The 18,407-nt window shown below is 33.6% G+C and overlaps 2 protein-coding genes across 3 annotated transcripts; both read right to left on the reverse strand.

The window, feature by feature from the left end:
• Window positions 1-6,527, reverse strand: LOC128227807 (uncharacterized). 2 transcript variants are annotated; one of them, XM_052938673.1, is made up of 2 exons: window positions 6,475-6,527; window positions 1-1,266 (listed from the first exon to the last, which is right to left on the reverse strand). In XM_052938673.1, the coding sequence occupies exon 2, from the start codon at window positions 1,121-1,123 to the stop codon at window positions 326-328; it is 798 nt and encodes a 265-aa protein (XP_052794633.1). In that variant the 5' UTR covers window positions 1,124-1,266; window positions 6,475-6,527; the 3' UTR covers window positions 1-325. The 2 variants fall into 2 exon arrangements, with proteins under 2 accessions (XP_052794633.1, XP_052794632.1); XM_052938672.1 differs by lacking the exon at window positions 6,475-6,527 and adding an exon at window positions 1,876-1,974.
• A 2,384-nt stretch (window positions 6,528-8,911) lies between these two features.
• LOC128227802 (uncharacterized) lies at window positions 8,912-13,439 on the reverse strand. Its single transcript, XM_052938663.1, has 5 exons — window positions 13,330-13,439; window positions 12,921-12,974; window positions 10,690-12,678; window positions 9,979-10,249; window positions 8,912-9,688 (listed from the first exon to the last, which is right to left on the reverse strand). The coding sequence occupies exons 2-5, from the start codon at window positions 12,952-12,954 to the stop codon at window positions 9,214-9,216; spliced, it is 2,769 nt and encodes a 922-aa protein (XP_052794623.1). The 5' UTR covers window positions 12,955-12,974; window positions 13,330-13,439; the 3' UTR covers window positions 8,912-9,213.
• Between the last annotated feature and the right edge of the window lie 4,968 nt (window positions 13,440-18,407).

Below are 18,407 nucleotides of genomic sequence, written 5' to 3' on the forward strand. Positions count from 1 at the left end.
AGAAAACATAACATAACATATCACATTTAGTCGTAAATTCATGAGGTAGATATGTAAATAAAAGAAAAATATTTCATAAATAAATGTACAAGTATAAATGCAAACGAATGATAAATAAGGTGTGCTCCCTTCCTAAAATAAAACTGAATAATCATGAAATATTTTCAGACTTTTGAGGAAAAACAACAAGTACAGATACACTTTCGAAAACACAAGAATATTGATACTCATATAAATACTATATGAAAACATTTCATTTTATAGATCAAAAGTTATAGTATCATTATTCTAGAAACAATGATAAACATTTCGCGAAAGATGCTTTTCATGAGCTCAAGTCTAGCTTTTTTTGCAACTCGTGTGCATATTTGAAGTTCCTTTTCACGTTTGCATCAATTTCCTTACGTTTTCGTACAACTACAGCCTCTTTCAGGACGGTGATCACTTTTTCACGAGTAAACGGTGATTCTCTATCAAACCAGTCAATGCTTTGCAATGCTAAAAATCCCGGGGGCGTTTTGTAATTTCTTTGAAATTTTGGACTGGAATGAACGGGTTTTAAAATACTATTTGGTAGCATTTCCGTCCCTGTTTCATGGCTTTCTAGGAACGTTCTCGCTGTCGCTTCTTCACAAAAAAGGTTAAAATACGGCGTGTTAGAGTTTTGAGACAGATAGAAGAACACAATGCAGCTTCTTGACAATATATCAACTATGACTTGTATTTTGGACTGCGCAAACTGTTCACTGTCAAAAAGTTCAATTCGAATGATATCTGGTACTGGGATTTCCTTTGTAAGTGATTCAATAAATGATTTAAACTGCAATACATAGTCATAATCTCTTGAATCGTAAACAACGACGGCATCAAAACATTTATACTCTGCAGGCTTTGCGCGGACTATCTCTGAACGAATGGATTCGCGAATAAACACTTCAATAACGTTTTCATTTTGGTTTGGTTCTGTTGGTTTTGTATCCCTAGGAACATCGTTTGCATTTTTAGGCATTGAATCTCGGTGAAGCGCATAGTTTTTCGTCTCTTCTATTCCATGAAGCACATGTGTCTGTACTGGATCTTGGCGGATGTTTGTATTGGACACTAGAGTTCTGCCTTTTCTCATACCGTTTTGGTTTGGCCTGGATGATCGCGCACAGGAATATGGTTCTTGGCTACGCGTAATGGTTTGTGAATTATGATGACGTTTATCTTGGTAGTTCTCGGTGTGCGTGACAATATCGCCCTCTTCCGCCGATTCATCAACGCCTTGAACAGATTAGATATTGCAAATTAGGTGATGTATTACAAGCGTAGGTAAATTTACACACGCCCAGACTATTAATTAATTATATAAAGATTCTATTTGTAGGTGGGAGTTAAACAGTTTTTAAGATATATATTGTAGAAATACCGACAACATCCAAACAAAAACAACAACCAAAAGACCATAATAAAAATAAACCGCAAAAGTAGAATGTGATTAACGTATTATGTATTGGTTGTGATGTTTGAAATAACAAAAGACTTATCTTATACACATGTGTATGTTTCTGCGTTAAAAACGTTATGTTATCAAGACAGAAATAATTATAGAAAAACATTTGATCGATCGAACAATAAGTTTATTCATATTTATATGAAAAAACTACAGAAACAAGCCAACAAGCCAAAAGTTTAAACATACATCCCGCTTAATGGCACAGGGTAAACGCAAAATACATAGAACACAAAACAAAAACATCACAAACAAGAAACATGGAATAACAACACGAAACTCCACAAAAACACAGTTCATATATACTATATAATTGTAGGTGTGTTTATCATGGATTGTTAGCCTAAGAACGGTTACCCAAATAATATTTTTTTACTTACATGTGCACCCGCTTTTTAAACTAAGTCGGAACCTTAAAAACATCTTGCTCAAATCTTCAGCGGTAGAGGAATAGAAAAGTATATGAATTATTCAACTTTATACCTGTATGTTTTACGTCGCAGGGCTTCCCGCTTATGCATACGAAACATTCTACTTTTCCTTTCGAAAAATAATTAAATATGGGCTAATCTACTTTTTCGTAGAAGAGAGACAGTTCCGATTTCCGCAAATACAGAATGGTGACTGGTCGTTTCTTTACCTTACTAATACAAAATATCGATGTCTTGTTTAAATTTGAGTTTAAAGAAATAGTTCACAATACTAAAACAACATTTTTGTTTTTGTTGGTAAGAGTTGACATAATATAGAATAAACTAAACTTTACACCGGACAGTTAATAAAGTTTCAGCATTTCATATCTGTAATATTTTTCTCTTTGCGCCTTAAAGTAAGTCAGAAATTCACTCAGAATTAATTATTGATCATGATTTTTTCCGTTTTTTTTTTTCAAATGTTTAATCGTTAGTAATCATAATTCCATAATTTTACTCAGGTGTGGCATTTGGAAAAAGACATCAGCAAATACAGTACTGCAATTATATTTTTAATAATGGTTTTCTTTGTTTATTACCAGCATAAATCGTATCTGTTAGTCGGCAATCTAGAGTCGAGATCCCCTATAAAAGAAATGCTTGTGTTTACTTTTCATTGGCTATCATGATTTCTTTCGTTCTTATGTTTCATCCAGTCAATTCATACTTTGTGTTCGCGCGTATACGAAGTCAATGCCGATCGAGGATTTACCCCATTTACTGTATCTCCATTTTTGACGGTGAATAGAGCTGCAGTAATTAGTGTTCCTGATTGTCATTTGCCAACAAATATGTGCGAACACCAAGTTTTTAACACAGGCATCTGAATCATTGTTTGCCTGTGGTTTTTAATAGAGCATATTTTGTCGGTCTACGTGACTTGGTACAGTGGATCGCTCTGCCTTATGTGCAAGGCTGGGGTTGTCTGGAGGATGTTTAAGCTTACGTTATGAACCAGAATTTAACATTAATGTGTAAACACTTTACAGCTTACTTATCGTATTGACAGCTATTTAGTAAACAAATGGATTATTTATGTGGAAATATTCGCCACTCGAGGAGGTATGTTTTCTATGATAAATGACAGTCGTGACATAAAGTACGATCATACACTAATATAAACAATATATCTGTTTCTTTTATGCTTATTTTCGGACTTTCATAAGGTCTTAATATTTTTTTCTAAATACCACCTTTTTTGAAGAGAGCATTTTCTATTATAGCTGTCAATTTTCTGTTTCCTGCTTGTGGAGAAAAAAGTTATTCCATATGTTTTTATAGTTTATTATGCATTCGTGTTTGGTGCATTTAATTGATTAACATTAATAAATGATCTTTTATGAATGTATTTTTCTTCCAAATAGTAACAGTTACTGCAGGAAAGCACATTTTAATTAAACAGGACATAAAGACATGACCGAATTAATACGCCGCCATGTATTGCATGAAAGCAAATGGTTTTAGCAAAACAATTGCGGATAATCATTGTAAAAATAACTTTTCATAGTTTTAGAGTTTCTTCATGAAACATAGGTATTCTAAGTGACCACAATCAATGCAATCGTTTTGATTTATCGAAAAGGATGAATAAGTCTCGAAAACAATGGTTCTTATCGTGTTTACTTTCATAGAAATGTGCACAGAAAAACACGGTATATCTACCTTATGAGATGAGAGTTGACCGCTGCAAATATTTGAGGAGCCACCAGTCATTTAATATTTGTGCGATTTTAGCTAAAACATACATGGATACACTCTTGTTATCAGTAATTAATATTTTTCATAAATGCATTATCCAGTGAGTTGTTAAAGTTTTATCACTTAAAAGGTATGTTTGTATACATGTGTATGTTTTGATTTTAAATATGAGTATCACTTTAACCATCAAGCAAATTCAGAACGCTTTGTTGGTCCATATGAATAAAAAATGAAACAAGGTCATCCAAGTAAAAGTTATGTACTATCAATACGGAAAAGGGAAACGCACAAGGTTTCAAAATAAACCCCGTTTAATGGCACTGGGTAAACGCGAAAGACATACAACACAAAAAGCAAAAACATCACAAACAAAAACATGGAACAACAGCACAAAACTCCATAAATAACACAGTGCATATATACTATATAAAGAAGTAGATGTGTTTATCAAGAATTGTTTGGTACCGCTTTGGAACGGTCTGTAAAATATTACCAAAATATTAATTTTTACTTACATGTGCACCCGCTTTTCAAATTTAGTCGTAACCTTAAAAACATCTTGCTCAAATGTTCAGTGGTAGAGAAATAGAACAGTATACGAATTATACAACTTTATACCTATATGTTTGACGTCGCTGGGCTTCCCGCTTATGCATACGAAACATTCTACTTTTCCTTTGGAAAAATATATATCGGCTGATTTACTTTTTAGTAGAAGAGAGACCGTTCCGATTTCCGAAAATACAGAATGGTGGCTGGTCGTTTCTTTACCTTACTAATACAAAACATCGATGTTTTGTTTGAACTTGAGTTTAAAGAAATATTTCACAATACTAAAACAACATATTTGTTTTTGTTGGTAAGAGTTGACATAATATAGAATAAACTAGCATTTCATATATGTAATATATTTTCTCTAAGCCCCTTAAGGTAAGTCAGAGTTTAACTAAGAAAATATTTATTAATCATGTTTTTTTCCAGATTTTTTTTTATTGTTTAAACCTAAGTTATACTGAAACTGTCAGATACCTGTCTGATTCGCTTGAAGACAGGGCGTTTTCCCGGTAAAGAGTGAAAAACAGCTTAGGTTGTTAACACATTTTGAGGCGTGGATCGGGTTGAAAAATCATCTGTTAATTGATGTATAAATTTTTAGGGAAGTTCGTATCAAGTTTTACAACAACAAACAGTTCAAAAAATATTTGAACGATGATGTACGTGTAATTTCAAAATATTTTTGGAACATTTTCTGATTTAAAAGTGATGTGTTTTGTTTTAATCAAGATTTTTTTAAACATCGTATTAATGTTCGAGAGTTTGTTTTCGCCTGTCTGTTATTTGTTTTTAATGATAGCAAATGTTCGAACATTTAGCTTCAAAGTTCAAGAAAATGTTTAAAAACAGGATTACCATTTTTCTAATTAGCGTTAACTTGTTTATTTCCAAATATCTTTATTTAAACTTATGAGACCTTTTTTAAATTTCAAATTATTTTTGGAACATTTTCTTATTTAAAGTGTTTTGTTTTGATCAAGGGGAAGTTACTACAATATATTTTAAATGTAGTTCTTAAAGTTGATAATTTCACTCCTTAGTTTGAAATGAACATATCTTATTGGTATTTTCACTGTTGTTATTTCACTGATAAAATTCCATATTTCATCAATAAGCATGAAAGAAAAAAATAAGCATATACGTTTCTTTTTTAAATATGCTCTTTATAATATTTAAAGGTTCATTCTTATTGCAAAAATATGATACACCACAATTGATACACTTGTTTTAATGTACCGAAAAAGATGAATAAGTCTCGAAAACAATGGTTCTTACCGTGTTTCCTCTCAATGAAATGTGCAGAAAAACACGGTATTTCTACCTTATGAGATGGTAGTTGATCGCTGTAAATATTTGTGGACCCACCAGTCATTTAATATTTGTGTGTTTTCAGCTAATAAATACAGAGTTACATTCTTGTTATCAGTAATTAATATTTTTCATTAATGCATTATCCAGTGAGTAGTTAAAGTTTTATCACTCAAAATTTATGTTCGCATACATTTGTATGGTTTGATTTTAAATACGAGTATTACTTTATCAAATCAAGCAAATTCAGAACGATTTGTTGGTCCTTATGAATATTTTTTTTTAACGAGGTCATCCCAGTAAAAGTTATGTACTATCAGTACGGAAAAGGGAACGAACGCGATTTCAAGATAACCCCGTTTAATGGCACAGGGTAAACGCCAAAGACATACAACACAAAAGCATAACAAATCACAAACAAGAAACATAGAACAACAACACAATGCATATATACTATATAAATAGTAGGTGTGTTTATTAAGGATTGTTGGGTACCGCATTGGACCAAAATAACAATTTTTACTTACATGTGAACCCGCTTTTCAAACTTAGTCGTAACCTTAAAAACATCTTGCTCAAATCTTCAGCGGTAGAGGAATAGAATAGTGTATAAATTGTACAACTTTATACCTTTATATGTTTGACGTCGCTGGGCTTCCCGCTTATGCATACGAAACATTCTACTTTTCCTTTGGAAAAATAGAATATCGGCTGATCTACTTTTTCGTACAAGAGAGACAGTTCCGATTTCCGCAAATACAGGATGGTGACTGGTCTTTCGTTTACCTAACTTATACAAAATATCGATTTCTTGTTAATATTCAAGTTTTAAGAAATATTTCACAATACCTATATGTTTGTTTGTTTTTGTTGGTAAGAGTTGACATAATCTAGAATAAACTTAACCCTACACCGGGAAGTTAATGAAGTTTTAGCATTTCATACCTGTAATATTTCTTATCCTTGCCACCAAAGGTAAGTCAGAGATTCACACAGAAAATATTTATTATTCATGATTTTTCCCGGATTTTTTAAATGTTAAATTGTAAGTTTTAACTTAATTGAAACTGTCAGAGACCTTTCTGATTCGCTTGAAGACAGGTCGTTTTCCCGGTAAAGAGTGAAAACCATGATAGGTTGTTGACAAAATTTGAGGCGTGGATCAGGTTAAAAAACATCTGTTAATTGATGTATGAATTTTCTGGGAGGTTCGTATCAATTTTTACAACAACAAGGAGTTCAAAAGGACATATGAACGATGATATAACATTGTTTTTATGTTCGAGCGTTTGTTTTCGTCTGTCTGTTATTTGTTTTTTAATAAAATCAAATGTTGCTGAACCGCTAATTTTCTTGTATTTTAGTGTCAACGTTATCGCAATAACTTGCTTTTGCTTGGAAATTTACTCTTTCGCTTTTCTTTGGGGGAATTGTTCTTGTTTTGGGGGAAAACTCGCTTCGCTTGTAGAGGTTGGGGGCCGTTCAGTTAACAGTCCGTCTTAAGCCTATATAAAATATCCAACAAAGAGCACAGTTAATAGTTTATTACGAAGATGTTATTTCGTTAAGGAATCAATGTTTAGTGAATATATTGTTTGCAACACGGAGATCTTCGAGAGCTGCGCGCTGATACCAATCAACAGCCAATCACCATCGATTCCCTGATCGGTCACGGGTCATGTGACCAATAGATCGATTACTATTGCACTGTGGGGTCCCTTGACCCGCGTGGATGTCACGCCTCTTGTTTAGGTAAAATGCCCCTAAGGCAGCCATAAAGCTGCTAAAATCCGACTTAAAGGTATTCTATTGATAAAAGTATTTGTAGACATTAAATTACCCAAGAAGTCAAATTGAGTGATAATGCATGTCATTAAATGACAGCATGAAACGTAATTTATCTTTAAACTTAAATTGCTATCAAACCGCCTATCTACTTTATTTAAAACAAAGAAGCCATACTTTAAAAAGTACAACTTAAGCAAAATGTTAATCATATAAAAAATATAAAAAATAAACAATATTAATTTAATTAAAAGAGTTACTAAAATATAAAAAATAAAAATATTAATTTAATTAAAAGAGCTACAAAAAAGACTATTTTATTTATCTAAAGTAATTTATACAGAATATAACTCTATAAGAATTAATTTAATAATCTTAAAAGGCGACCATGAATTATAGCATGGTAGCAATGTTCGAACGTTCAGCTTCATAGTTCAAGAAAATGTTTGAAAAACAGGATTACCATTTTTCTAACTAACATTAGGTTGTTTGTTTCCAAATATTTTTACTTAAATTTATGACACCTTTTTTAAGTTTCAAATTATTTTTTTTTGCAATATTTTCTGATTTAAAAGTGACGTGTTTTTCTGTTTTGATCAAGGGGAAGTAACTACAATGGAATTTAAATGTAAGTTTTATAGTTGATAATTTCACTCCTTTTGAACTGAACATATCTTATTGATAATTTCACTGTTGTTGGTTTTTTTTGGATAAAACTCCATATTTCATCAATAAGCATGTAATAAAAAAATAAGTATATACGTTCCTTTCTTAAAAATGCTCTTTTTAGTATTAAAGGTTCACTGTTATTACAAAAATATGATATATGTATACCAGAATCAATACAATTGTTTTAATTTACCGAAAAGGATGAATAAGTATCGAAAACAATGGTTCTTACCGTGTTTACTTTCAATGAAATGTGCAGACAACACGGTATTTCTACCTTATGAGATGATAGTTGGTCGCTGTAAATATTGACCCACCAGTCATTTAATATTTGTGCGTTTTCAGCTATTAAATACTTGGTTATCAGTTATTAATATTTTTCATGAATGCATTTTCCAGTAAGTAGTTTATTTATGTTCTTATACATGTGTATGTTTTGATTTTAAATACGAGTATTACTTTAACCATCAAGCAAATTCAGAAAGCTTTGTTGGTATATATGAATAAAAAATAACGAGGTCATCCCAGTAAAAGTTCTGTACTATCAGTACGGAAAAGGGAAACGAACGAGATTTCAAGATAACTCCGTTTAATACCCGGCACATATCGTATTTTGTCCCCATGACACGGCTCCTGTTGCTTCGACCCCGAGAATAGGCGACACTGTGTACGAATTATATGCGAGAATAATGAGTGCTTCTACGCCGTTCCCATAAATATGTGAAGAATGACGGAATAAGTTCAACCTCTTATCGACATTCCCATCCGTACCTTCCTGTGTGACATTGTAATAATGATACATTGCTAAGTTTATATTGAACCACGCTTTATAATATTAAAAGGCTTTGACTACGTTCGAACCCTGCATTTCTGCGACGCATTTATGTCTTTCAGTTCGACCAATTGAAAACTAGTGTAAAAATAAACAAATTATTTCCATTGAGTTTATTTTCTTTATTTTTCACAACACAGATTCAAAGTGATTAAACCAACATATTTTTTGTAATATTTTATTAAACTTTAATAATTGAGAAAAAAATAATCACTCAAATATATATACTAATGGTTATTGATTGTATAGACTGGCTTATAGCAGTCAGTTGTGGTTACCCGTTGAGCCGTCATCTACAAAATCTTGAGATTATTTATTGGTTATAATTAAAACCAATTTCAGATTATAACGATACTCGGATTATCGGTGCTAAATAATTAAGACTTAAGTTTATAACATTAATCTACTTCGGAATTAGAATTTGACTGACAAAGACTAAGTTTAATTTTAGAAAATGGTCCTCGTAAAAAACCCTGTATTAAACAATCACTTTTCATCTTTGTATTTTTTATCTGATTAAATGAAAATGTTCGTTCGGATATTGAAGAACCATCAGAAAATAATTCAGAATCAGAAATAAAATCATCGACATGTATGTTTGATGTAAATCTTGATCTTGCATTTGTTGTGTTTTCATCGTCTAGATAGTTGTTTTCCGAATCCTTTCGACGATATTTATAGCTGTTAGAGACATCGTTTTCCGATTCCTTTCCACGATCAATATGGCTGTTAGAGACATCGTTTTCTTTATTAGGCGTCGTTGGTCTATTAGATACCTCACCATCTATAATGTTGAATTTCTCGTCCCAATTTGTCTTTCTATTACCATTTGTTTTCATCGATGAATTTTCTTGATATTTACATTTCAAGCCACTGAAAAATATCATATGATACTAAAATATAATTCTTAACGATTAAGATAGAGATTGTTTTCATAATACTACAGTATGTCTGGTTTAAACTAGGTATAACTGGTTAACTGATTTGTTTGCATTCTTTATCGCGTGATATTCCGTGTACAGTATCCTCATGAAACTTATCTCGATAAAGCCAGTTTATTCACAGCGATAACATGCGTTCATGCTGATTTAAACTTTAGGTTTATTTAACATATCGGAAATTATAAGATCATGTGACATATGCTACATGATTAATATACACACCTTTTCCGTTCGCCAATGGTGGTGCTAGATACACTGTTATTGCTGCCTATCTGCACTATAGAACTGCCAACAATATTGACAGTTTTACCGCCATGAGGGTGGTTCACAAAGTATTTAGCAAAACCCTCGTCATCGCTGTCAGACTCGCCCTCGTCATCGCTGTCAGACTCGCCCACGTTACCGCTGTCAGACTCACAGGTAGATGACTCTGATGTTTGGTCCTCTGTAAGGTACTCGTCATCTTTAGTTGCAGCAAATTTGTCCTCGCTATCTAAAACAAGAATTAAGAACATTAAGAACGAAACGCAAACAAATTTAATACGGTATAATTTAAGTTACCAGCCGAAAAGAAAAGACAATTGTCCATCAAGGTCATACGCCGTCAAAGCTTATTTTGCTTAACACTAGTTACTGAACATGATTAAAATTATTCCTTTTATAGGTAAGCTGTAAGCTAAATTTACGTCGAAATGATCATTGGTGACCAAGAACATGTAACATAAGCTTTGTTAATGAATTAAGTGTCGAACGTATGTACAGCTTTTAAAATTTATATTTACACGTGATTAAGAACCATTTACCATTCTATAACTATAATTGGCAAAGCTCGAAGTCCAATACGCTAACCACGTCAGCGTTACTGATAAGTGAATATTTAAGTTCCCAGGAAAACAACACTTTCAGTAACAGCTTTTTCAAAGAAACACTTACTGTATTTATGGAGAGTGTCAATTGCTGCTGTATGATTCGACCGTGAAGAGTGCTCTGTGTCTATTTCAACATCATCTGTTGAAAGCTCTGGGTTTATGATTAATTTTCCTGTGACCTTTGACACAACCGTCAGCTCGGAGTTCAAAGGTGTATTATGAGTGTCTTCATGTAGAAATGAGTGTTGGCGGCTGGATTGGGGATTGCTAGTGACACCGTCATGACTAGTTACACTGTATTGAGGCTGGTGTTGGCGACTAGAATGGATTTCATTTGTATCACCGTCATGTCTGGATACACTGTTTTGAGGCTGGTGCTGACGGCTTGCATGGGGAATGCTTGTTTCACATTCATGGCTGGTTAAACTGTAGTGAGGCTGGTGATGATGGGGAGGTAGATTGTGGTAGAAATTAGCTCCGTTTCGATGATATCCATGATGGTGTGAATAGTCTGTTGGGTACGCACGATTACCGTATGCACCTAGATGCTGACCATTTGTCGCACTTTGCATCGTATTTAACGTCGGTTCTGCAAAAGCCTGTTGGTTAACTCTACCGTTTGCGGCCGGTGTTAGGTTTTGTTCAGGTAGAACATACTGAGTATCTCTTCTAGCATAATCATAACTATTGACATTATTATTTGGCGTGGTTCTGGTCAAATTCGGTACCATGTGAAATGTGTTAGATGGCATTGCCTCATAATAATGCCCATGTTGATGTCCACCTGTACTTGTCTGGTTAACCGAAAAAGGTGAATGGGAAACATTGCCGTTATTATGATTTAGAGGTATATTGTGTCTATACAAATGATCGTCATTCTCATGCAAGAGCATCCTCGATTGTCTTATCATTTCTTCATTCTGCTTTGTTTTAAAGGTGTCTTGTGTATCTAATTGAACATGATGATTATCTTGGTATGGTGGGAATTGACGAGTTGGTGGTGCCGGCACTGAAGTAAACGGCACAGTTTGTACATGTTCAGTTGTACCATTAAAGTTACGAGTGTGACTTGATGCTGGAATTGTAGATGTTTGTTGTTCACGATAAATGTGCTGGAATTCCCGTTTAGTGTTAACTTCAGTTTCATGGCGTTTTCTAAGCTTCTTTGCACTTTTCATAAGTTGTATTATTTTATCACGTGTAAACGAAGACGTTATGTCAAACCAGTCAACTGCATTAATAGAGAATAGCCCCGGTGGTGTTGAATAAGTTCGTAAATGCTTTGGCTTTGTATGAACTGGTTGAAGTAAACACCTTGAAGGTGTATCTAAGGCAAATGCGGAAGCAATTTCACTCTGGTTACATGGATCAAGACGAAGTCGTCCAATAGCCTCTTCACAAAAGAAATTAATATCAGGCGTATTTGTATTATCAGTCAAAAACACGAATATTACACAACATTTTGAAATAATATCTTCCACATTTCGAACTTTAGATTGAATAAATTTTTGACTTTCAAATAATTCTATCCTTATATGTTCATGTTCCGTTCTCATAACATCTTCAATAAACCTCTTAAACTGCAATACATGTTCATAATCTCTTTGATTAAATACTATAACACCGTCAATGCTTTTCCATTGCTTAGGTTTTTTACTTTGTAAAACATTTTTAACAGTAGATTTTATCCACTGATGTAACGTGTCTTTGTCAACACCGCTGTTTCGGTCACTAGGTGTATTGTCTTTCGCAGAAGATAACCCCTGATTTTGATTGCAAGTCTCTTCCGCTGATCGCGTTTCAGCCCTGTGGCTCTTGAATGTCTTCGCGTTACCGTGTGTTGTACTGTGTGTAGATGCTAACTGATCAGCCGACATAGCCGACATTCTATCGTCCTCGATAGGAACAAATGAAGATGGCACACCTCGGGTAACATCTCCAGCTTCCTTGCTGGATTCTTTACATACACCAGCCTCATTTTCTGATTCCGATTCCGAACTCCCACTTGAGTCATCCTCGCTTAGATCGTTGATATGTACATTCTTAGTGTCATCTGTAATTTAAAACGTTAATTAAAGTCCAAATCGATGCACTCAATATCAAACTATTGTTCAGTATCCATTTATCAGTACATCTGTAGACAATTTACTGTCAATTTAATCCCAACTGTTAGCTAGGTTGAACATTTTGTACAGTTGCCAACTCTATAATGATAAGTGGCTGACATGTTTCTATTTAAAGAATGTGCTTACAATTCCTATTCATTTACTGCGTCTCAACTTTCAGTTAACTTACCCTCGTCAGGTAGTGGATTTGCCTTAACACCCATGGTAATATCTTCCTCAGAGTCTAAATAATAATAATAATAATGATAATAATAATAATAATAATAATAATAATAATAATAATAATGTTCTTGATCGAACTACTTAGTATTTTTGTCGAGACATGTTTATTATATTTATAACGGATGAGCAAAATAACAATTGTACTGTATAATATGTGGTCAAAGCTTAATATAATAAATACATACATAATGTTAAGACATAGAAACTGTATGTACAATAATGAATATAGTCTTATTTTAAAAAAAAAAATATATGGATATATTTTATTTATTCACCAATATATGAATTAAGGCTTAACATATACCGTGAAAAATATTTATCTTTAATACATAATTTCAAATAAGTTACAAAAATACCTTGAAATGGGTAGAATAGACGTTTAACCTTCACAATTTTGTAGAATTTAGTTATGTATCCAACCACTTTCGATTTGCATGGAGAAAAAGTCCGAATAGCGGGTTGCGATCGCTTTTATAGAAAGTAACTTGGATTTTCCTATGTTACTATAAATACATGTTTGGTTACCGGCCATATTCATTACTACTTAGAATGGGAAACAGTGCTTATCTCGTTAACTGCGTCTAGCGATACACCTAAATGAGATCAATAATCGTCGCTTAGTCGTATATTATTTTAGGATTTTTAATTACCGTATTCATTTACTCTCGTCATAGCGAGGATATTTATTTCCTTTTTCCAATTTATTACTTTATACACGTTTCTTCAATCCTACGCATTTATAAATATCAATATTTACAGGAAAACACGTCATTTTTCCGAGCAGTAAAAATAGAAGTGGTGATTCCAATATTCGCAAGTTCTATTCCACGGGTTTACACAAATTCTCACTCAAATTAAAATGAATATATTTACTTTTGTACGTAGCACAGTGCATCGGTATATTCATAAAGCCGACACGTTTATCAGTTGACGAACAAGATTTATAACTTAAGCTGTACTCTAAGCACCATTCGGAACACCTCGGCCATTTTCAATCGAAAACGACCTAGGATGTATGCCGGTACATCAGTACTGGTAGTAAGGTTGCTATTTTCCCCAGATCAGTAGAAGTAGTTCATTAAAATTTTAATAATAGTATTAATTAATTATAGAGTTTTAACGTGTAGTTTTTAATAAGTTTAAAATAATTGCCGGTGACATGTCTTATTGCATAAATAATGAAGATTCACAAGAGAGAAGTCATTTATTTTAACTGCTAAATTAAAAAAAAAAACACCATCTACTTAAAGCGTAGTTAAATGTTATGATTTCTGACAATGTAAACCGTCTGTATACTTCCGTGATTGTTTTCGATGGAAAATGGCATTTGCAGCATATGCAGAATGTTTCAGTCAGTGATTTTGTGCTATGGTTTAAATGGCCGACTTGGTTCTCCAGGCTACTTTTATCTGTTATATATCTGCTAACAGCTAAACCTTCGAAACGGCCATTACACCAAGCATAAATTGCAGGGGAGCAATATGATTTGGGTCAGGTTTTGGAACAATCTTTCTACTTAGGTTAAACGCTTTATCTCAATTTGTTTATTTCGATACTTGTCAAACATAAAACAAATATTTCAACAGTAGTTTATCTTTGAAAATAGACATGGTTTCCTCAACTATAATCTAAGTATTCAATATTTGATATTGTTTATAAACTTCCTCCTTGACAACCCTCTAAACCACACACTTGAGTTATGTTTAAAGATTGAAAATATCAAGTGCAAATCGATGGGTGAAAGCGAAAAGGTTCTATCTGCTTCTTTATTTAATGTCACTTAAAACCTTTTCGCATTCACCCCACGAAATGTAACTAATTATATTTACATCTAAATATATTAATATAACGCCTTTAGCTTAAAATATGTCGACAAGTTTAACAACTTGATTACGGTATTGTTGTATGAGGATTTTGCCTGCGTAACGATGTATTTTGACCATAGAATCACGACCCCCTCAACCTCCACCCCCAGCACCCCCTCCGAGGTTAAATTATACTGGGAAGTCATTTTTTCTGTGGATGTCGAATATCTGCATAAGGGTTCATTTTATTTCATGGCTTCATCATTATAAATAAATTAATGCAGTGTCTTCGCTTTGATACAAAAAGTCCCTTCATCCACAACAACATAAAGTTGATAAACGCGAGATTAGCAGCAGCAATAGTAGTTAATGGATAGTTAGTGGTATGAGTAGCAGCTGCTGCTGCTGTTGTTGTTGTTGTTGTTGTTGTTGTTGCAACATTATCATCATCATCATCATCATTATCATCATTATCATCATCATCATCATCATCATCATCATCATCATCATCATCATCATCATCATCATCATCATCATAATCATCATCATCATCATCATTGTCATCGTCATCGTCATCATCATCATCATCATCATCATCATCATCACCGTCACCATCGTCATCGTCATCATCAACATCATCCTCATCATCATCATCGTCATCATCATCATCATCATCATCATCATCATCATCATCATCATCATCATCATCGTAATAATCGTCATAATCGTCATCATCGTCATCATCAATCATCAACAGCAATAACTGCATGATCACCAGCTGTTTCTCTCAGAGTTGAAAGCACACGTATTAAAATACCGAAGTATTTAATTCAAATAATGGTACTCGATGTTATTTTTTATCAGGAGTTATTGCTTATTAGATGTTCATAAGTTTAATAGTACCGATATCGTTTTTATAAAGGTTTGAAATTTCTTATAAAACGTTAATGTTTCAAGTTTTATTGGCAATATTGGCAATACATATTGGCTATGAAACATAATAGAAAAGGGTATTGAATGATATTTACAGATCCCCCTCCCCCCTCTTCAGTTTTGATATTACACGTTTTCATTAAAAAACTTCATTTCGCCTTGCAAGATACTCTTTAATATAGAGAATATACTAGGTTAACGCCGTGGATGGAGGAAGTTTATCTGGCAAGGCGGAGGAAAGGCAAACCCGACAAATTCCGAAGCCGAACCAGATAAACTTTCTCCATCCACGGCACTAACTTAGTATTTTATTTATTCTGCCTCTTTGTTAATGAAACACTATAAATTATCTTAAAATTATCAAGTATCTTTAGAAATAAGGGGGGCAAGTGTTCTTCCCTGTTGACGTGGGCACACTCGGTATCCATGTTTAAATGCGCCCCCAAAATAGTTATCAAAGCTGTTCATTTTTGCAATACGTTTACAGTCAAAGTAATTGCAATTTAATACGTCAATATCAATTCAAAACATAAAAAGCTTTTAAAAGTGCATAAACTTTATTAGTCACCAAACATTATTTTTTTCATGTAACAATTATTCCGCAAGTCATAGACTACACAGGTCATGGTTCAAGATCACGAGTGTTTACAAACAATCGCCACATGTTCATTGGATTTTATGCAACTTGATATTAAAGAATAAAGTGCTGGATGTTCAGAACTGCACCAGCTGTAAGTGAGAGTTTGCCATTCACCACTAAAATGGAATTCACTATCGTTGTATGCTGCACATTTGCGGGTGGAGTAAGTGCACATGACTTTTGTGCATGATGTACGTAGATCTTCTGGCCGTTTTTCTTTGCCAATGTTTTTATCCAGCAGTGAGGATATACCTAGGATCAAGTATATTAGGTAATAGTCAATATTGTATTGTTCTCGTTAGGTCCCGAATTGTTTATAAGATTCTGAAGCAGTATTTCAATAATAGTTTATTATTAAGTATTGACATGATTTTCTAAACTATAAAAAGTATAATTATTAATTAACTAAGCTAAGCATTACATGGTTGATATTGTTTATGAACAATCTCCTTGATAACAATATTTAACTATCTAAACCACACTCTTGAATTATGTGTAAAGATTGAAAACATCAAGTACAAATGTACCAACTATATTTCTTAGTTCCCCAACAGCTAAATATTTTCCTCACGCTGGCCAAATCCTAATAGCCTCTTATAGAACAATACCGTAATCAAGTCGTTTAATTTAACAACTTGATTACGGTATTGTTCTATAAGAGGCTATTAGGATTTGGCCGGCGTGAGGATGTATTTTGACCCAAATAGAATCACGAACCCCAGTCAAACTTATCGACTACCGGCTCAAAATGTTATGACTCATGTATAATTAATAAAATGATACCGGGGAGTCGTTTATCTGTGGATGTCGAAAATCTGCTTTAAGGGGCTGTACTCCGTATGATAAAATAGCGGAAAAAAGAAAATTTTCGAAAAATGACATAAACTTGGCATCGATGTGTACAATGCATTGGAAACTTACTAACTGAAGTACCACATAGTTTACAATTGATTTAAGTTTCGCAGTTATTTCGTATTTTTCCATTACAAAGATTACTGGGTATGTCGACCAGGTATAATTAATTCCTAATGCGTGATTGGCTAGTCGGTGTTATCACGTGATATTACCGAGGTACGTGTATAGCTTAATTATGTCCCCCAAGTAGAGTAAGCCCTCGTAGCTTAATGGAAACGACGCTGGACTGCAATTTTGGCGACACGGGTTCGAACCCGGTCTCCGACACAATTTTTTTTTACATTTTGGTACCTTTTTTACAATTATGATATCAACGTGTGACACATTCCATTAGATAATTGTCCTGTGATTCGTTACAGAAAAAAACTTTTTTTGTTGCGAATCTGGTGTACAGTCCCTTTAAGGGTTCATTGTACTTTGCGCTCGTTATAAAAAGATAAATGAAGGGTCTTCGCATTGATACAAAAAGCTTAGTTCCTTCGTTCACAGTAACATATAGTTGATTAACGCGAGATTAGCAGCATCAGTAGTAGTTATATAATAGTTAGTAGAAGGAATAGTAGTAGCTGTTGTTGTAGAAGTTGCAACAACAACAACAACAACAATTCAGCAGGAGCGGCAGTAGTTTTAGGGGTATCATCATCAATATCATCATCGGTGGTGGTGTTGACAGTGGCAATAGCAGAAGCAGTAGTGGTAGTATCAACAGCAATAGCTGCAGGATTACCACCTGTATTACTAAGACTTAAGAGCACACGTATTAAATGACCAACATAGTCGGTTCTGTTTGGTGGGGTTTAATACCTATTTACAGTAACGATCGTTGGGAGTCATGTTATTATTTGGGGTGTGGGGGTGTGTCAATATTTACAATTTACAGAAAAGGAGTCACTCAAGGACAGCGACCATTGTCGTGATTTTATGTGGGTCAAAATATGTTCTTTCACCGGTCACGGTATGATGACAATGCCAGATGAACACAAAACTAAGCAATTTTCTAGATTGAAACATTGCAAAAACAAATCGCAATCAGTTATACGAAAATGCATTTTAAACGCCTCAGAATGTGTTCATGATGATGTGAACAAAATTTAAGTAAATTTATCATTTGGAGATTCAGTTTCGCCAATGAGATGTATTT

The sequence above is a fragment of the Mya arenaria genome, chromosome 3 (assembly GCF_026914265.1).
Source record: "Mya arenaria isolate MELC-2E11 chromosome 3, ASM2691426v1".
NCBI lineage: Eukaryota > Metazoa > Mollusca > Bivalvia > Myida > Myidae > Mya > Mya arenaria.

Coding starts and splice junctions, on each gene's coding strand:
- LOC128227802 (XM_052938663.1), bottom strand. CDS start 12,954: ATGGGTGTTAAGGCAAATCCACTACCTGACGAGG. Junction 12,679..12,920: donor AAATCCACTACCTGACGAGG/GTAAGTTAACTG, acceptor TTTAAATTACAG/ATGACACTAAGAATGTACAT. Junction 10,250..10,689: donor TGACACTCTCCATAAATACA/GTAAGTGTTTCT, acceptor TTCTTGTTTTAG/ATAGCGAGGACAAATTTGCT.
- LOC128227807 (XM_052938672.1), bottom strand. CDS start 1,918: ATGTTTTTAAGGTTCCGACTTAGTTTAAAAAGCGGGTGCACAT. Junction 1,267..1,875: donor TTTAAAAAGCGGGTGCACAT/GTAAGTAAAAAA, acceptor AATCTGTTCAAG/GCGTTGATGAATCGGCGGAA.